Genomic DNA, 4,055 nt, shown 5'->3' with positions numbered 1-4,055 from the left:
TCCCCTCGGCGTGGCGGGCCGGGAGTGCGTGCGGGCAGCGCCGTGCGGGTCGGTTTGGCTGCCGAGGTGTCGGTTCTGCCCCGGCAGGTCTCCGGGCGCTGCCCTGGCTCGGCGGGCGCTTCGCAACGACTCCGAAACTCGGAGCTTCCTTTTCCTGAGAGGGCGAGGGGTCGGGCCGCGCGGGGCGGCCGAGCTGCGGGTTGTCCGGGCGCTCCCCGGGCTGCTCTTGGGCCAGGCCCTGCTGAGCGAGGGCAGATTCGTTGTGTCCCACCGCGGGAAAGGGCTGATGCCCACGGACGGGTCACGCTGGTGGGGAGGCTGATGTCGGCAAGGACGGCGGCTGCACCTGCTCGCCCACCGGCTGGTCTGTGCCCGGGGGAGCTGCGGGAGCTCGGGCACTGGCTCCGGTGTGGGCCTGCCCGTGGGTTGCCTGGGGGAGTTGGGTGTCGAGAGCTGCAGGCTGGGGCGTGCCAGGAGCAAACCCCACAAAATAAATAAAATTAAGTAAAATACCACATCTCTGAACTGCTGCATCCCTGGAAGGCAGCAGAGCGTTCCCAGAGCTGTGTCCCAGAGCTGTGTCCCGGTGCTGGGATCAGGCAGAATGGGGGTTCCCTGGGTGCTCTGCAGAGCAGCCAGTGCAGCAGCATTCCCTGGGTTTCCCCAGATTCCCAGCAGTGTCAGAGGCAGCAGCAGCCCCGGGAAGGGCCAGGGAGTCACGGGTTCCTCCTTTGCCAGGATGTGCCCTGGGAACCGCCTGAACCCGGTTCCCCTCTGGTCCAACCCCTGAGCAGCCTTGGATCTGTGGAGCAGCCAGAGCCGGTTTAGGCAGTTTTGGGTCCACGTCCTCGCAGTGATTGTGGATCAGGGAACTGCCTGGGAAATGGCCCTGCAGAAATTGTTATTAACGGGATCGAATTCCAGCCAGGCTCGCCGTGTGGCTGCTCGAGCTTTCCCCTGCACCGCGGGGAAGGCAGGGGAAGGAAGGGTGTGACCGCGGGGATCGGCGGCTGCCGGGCCACTGACTCATCCCAGGAGCCTGAGGAACTTCCTTGTCGCCAGCGCCGCGGGATCCCAATCCCGGGTGTGAAATCCAGGGCGAGCTCCTGGCTGCTCTGTCCGGTGGGATGGGGGGTCCTGCTCCCCTGCATCTCCCTCCTCCCATGCCCAAAGTGCCGGGAGGATCCCAGAGAGGGTCTCGGTGTGCCAGCTGGCAGGGCAGGCTGAAGGCAGCGAGTGCCGGTTCCTGGTGGGAAGCTACTCCTGGGAAGCACCCGGGGCTCTTCGCCTGGACTTCATTCCCCGGCTGACGAGCCAGCTCTGGTGATTGGCTTTGGGGCTGGAGGCCCTGGGAGGCGCCGTGCCCGGCGCAGGTGGGCAGCACAGCCAGGGGCTGAGGGGGCTCTGCCAAGGGCCTCCTCAGTTTGCATGTTACCTGGTCCCTTAGCTCCTCCTTGCCCGGCGGTGGGATGGAGGAGCCCTGGTTTGCTGACCCTGAGCTGCTGAGAAGGCTGAAGGGAACTTCTGGCTGCTGCTCCCTGGATTTGCTGAGGCTTGGAAGGTGGTGTTGGGATCTCCATTCCTTAGCCCTGGGCTGGGCTTGCCTGGGGCAGCCAAGCTGTGGACGAGGTCCTGCTCCTTCTCCCATTCCTCTGGCCATGACACAGATCTGTGGAAAGAACCCAGCCCGAGACCCACTGTGCCCAGTGCCTCATTCCAGCCCTCAGAGGCGCAGAGCAGGTGGATCCAATTGGGTTACTGTGATCTCCAGATTGTGGCTCAGGCTCCTGGCACTTGTCCCAGCACTGGGGCCCAGACCTGTTCCCGGCTGGAGCTGTGTTGTGGAGAGCAGGGCTGGTCTGGGTGTGCTCTGGGCTCAAGTCTGTTAGGAGTAGAAGCTTCACCCAGCTGCTCCCATGTGACAGAGCATGTTCTCTGTGCCTTGGGGCAGGGACCTGCTCCAGCCCTCGAGGCTGGATTTTTCCAGCCCCAGGTGAGAGGGAGCCTGAAGTCATGGCAGAGCCATCCTGGGGAGGCCAGGTGGGAGCTGCCGGGCTGTGCCACGGGGAAGGGCTGTGCTGGCACAGCCAGGGGTGCAGCCACACTTCTTCCCACCCTAGAGTCACTGTTGTGTGAGAGGATGGCAGAGCAGGAGCCCACGGCCGAGCAGTTGGCCCAGATTGCAGCTGAGAATGAGGAGGATGAGCACTCAGTCAACTACAAACCACCAGCCCAGAAGAGCATCCAGGAGATCCAGGAGCTGGACAAGGATGATGAGAGCCTGCGCAAGTACAAGGAGGCTCTGCTGGGCGCTGTCACTGTCACTGCAGGTGAGCCCCAGGGCTGTGCCTCCTCCAGGCAGAGCCTGTCAGTCACCCCCAGCCCTGTCCCTGCTTCTGCCTGGGTTGTGTTAGTGCTGCCCCACACTAGGCTCCAGCCCTGGGCACAGGGAGTGGGGGTGGCACTCAGCCTTCCTGGGGAGCTCTTGGGGAGTGGTGGGTGGGCCTGACACTGTGGGAAGACAGACCCTCCCCGAGGGGGATGCTGTTCCCCTGGGGTTTCTGGCTTTTTCAGGAAGTGCCCTGGGAGGAAAAGGAGTCACGTGAGTTGGTACTGGGGATGGGGGTTTAACAGCCTCCTCGCTTCTTTTCTAGATCCCAACGCTCCAAACGTGGTGGTGACCAAACTGACCCTGGTCTGTGCCACCGCCCCTGGCCCTCTGGAGCTGGACCTGACAGGTGAGCTGGGAGAGAATTCCTGCCCTGCTCCTGGGGCAGAGCTGCTGCTGTGGAGCCTGGCAGACCCCCCGCAGGAGCACTGCTCGGGGGGAGCCCCCCCTTAGCACCCTCAACAGAGCACAGTGCCTGGCCCGGGTGGGTTCTGTACTCAGAGCCCAGTGGTTGTGTCCCCATCACGCCCCACTGGGGGAGGAGCTGCTGGGATGGAGGTGGGTAATGTCCTGCAGCTGGGGCAGCCCCGGAGCAAACGGCTGCAGAGGAACAGTCCTAAAGGGACAGCACCGTCCCTGTCACACAAACACAGGGTCACCCTGCTGTCACAGACTGTCCTGGGCACAGCCCAGAGGGACTGAGCAGCCCTCTCCCTTCTTTGCAGGTGACCTGGAGAGCTACAAGAAGCAAGCGTTTGTGCTGAAGGAAGGTGTGGAATACCGGATAAAAGTCTCCTTCAGGGTAAGAATTTAGATCCAAAAACAGATGAAGGAGAACACGAGTTGCCATGAGGGAGGGAATTGTCCCCTGCTGAGATGGGGTGGGCATCCCGGTGATGCCTCCTACATCCTTGATGTCTCTACAGGTCAACAGGGAGATCGTGTCTGGGCTGAAGTACATCCAGCACACGTTCCGGAAAGGGGTTAAAAGTAAGTGCTGCCTTGGTGTGAGATCCCACTGGAGCATCGTGGTGCTGGAGCGGCTCAGCAGAGCTCCAGCACCACCCTCCTCCCACGGGAGGAGGGATCACTTCACACATCTCTTCTCCTTCTAGTTGACAAGACCGAGTATATGGTGGGGAGTTACGGCCCCCGGGCAGAGGAGTATGAGTTTCTGACCCCCATGGAGGAGGCCCCCAAGGGCATGTTGGCCCGGGGCAGCTACAACGTCAAATCCAAATTCACAGATGATGACAAGACTGACCACCTGTCCTGGGAATGGAACCTGACCATCAAGAAGGATTGGAAGGACTAGCCCTTCCTGAGGCCAAACCCCAGAGAGCGTGAATCAGACAGTGGCTACCGTAGGAATCCCCCCCTGTACCAAAGTGCTGACATTGGAGCATGTTGGCCCGGGGCAGCTACAACGTCAAATCCAAATTCACAGATGATGACAAGACTGACCACCTGTCCTGGGAATGGAACCTGACCATCAAGAAGGATTGGAAGGACTAGCCCTTCCTGAGGCCAAACCCCAGAGAGCGTGAATCAGACAGTGGCTACCGTAGGAATCCCCCCCTGTACCAAAGTGCTGACATTGGAACCCTCTTACCTGTCACCCCCCCATTATAATTTGACCAGATCTCAGTGTGTAACGTGCCCCCCC

General features: G+C 61.6%; 2 protein-coding genes across 4 annotated transcripts in view; both read left to right on the top strand.

The window, feature by feature from the left end:
- ALYREF (Aly/REF export factor) overlaps positions 1-1,327 on the top strand; it is a 6,270-nt gene extending 4,943 nt beyond the window's left edge. Inside the window, exons 7-8 of the mRNA XM_010008690.1 lie at positions 88-309; positions 1,174-1,327. Of these exons, the coding sequence (XP_010006992.1) occupies positions 88-309; positions 1,174-1,327 (376 nt within the window). The remainder of the gene's footprint in view (positions 1-87; positions 310-1,173) is intronic.
- Positions 1,328-2,130: 803 nt separating this feature from the next.
- ARHGDIA (Rho GDP dissociation inhibitor (GDI) alpha) lies at positions 2,131-4,053 on the top strand. Of its 3 annotated transcripts, XM_010008636.1 has the most exons (6): positions 2,131-2,330; positions 2,655-2,738; positions 3,115-3,191; positions 3,316-3,379; positions 3,505-3,715; positions 3,916-4,053. In XM_010008636.1, exons 1-5 carry the CDS (start codon positions 2,141-2,143, stop codon positions 3,702-3,704), a joined length of 615 nt encoding a protein of 204 aa, XP_010006938.1. In that variant the 5' UTR covers positions 2,131-2,140; the 3' UTR covers positions 3,705-3,715; positions 3,916-4,053. The 3 variants fall into 3 exon arrangements, with proteins under 3 accessions (XP_010006938.1, XP_010006937.1, XP_010006939.1); XM_010008635.1 differs by lacking the exon at positions 3,916-4,053 and having other exon boundaries at positions 3,505-3,782; XM_010008637.1 differs by lacking the exon at positions 3,916-4,053 and having other exon boundaries at positions 3,637-3,704.
- The last annotated feature ends 2 nt before the right edge of the window (positions 4,054-4,055 follow it).

The sequence above is a fragment of the Chaetura pelagica genome, unplaced genomic scaffold (assembly GCF_000747805.2).
Source record: "Chaetura pelagica isolate M959 unplaced genomic scaffold, ChaPel_1.0 scaffold962, whole genome shotgun sequence".
NCBI lineage: Eukaryota > Metazoa > Chordata > Aves > Apodiformes > Apodidae > Chaetura > Chaetura pelagica.
This window is presented reverse-complemented; position numbering and strand designations above follow the sequence as displayed.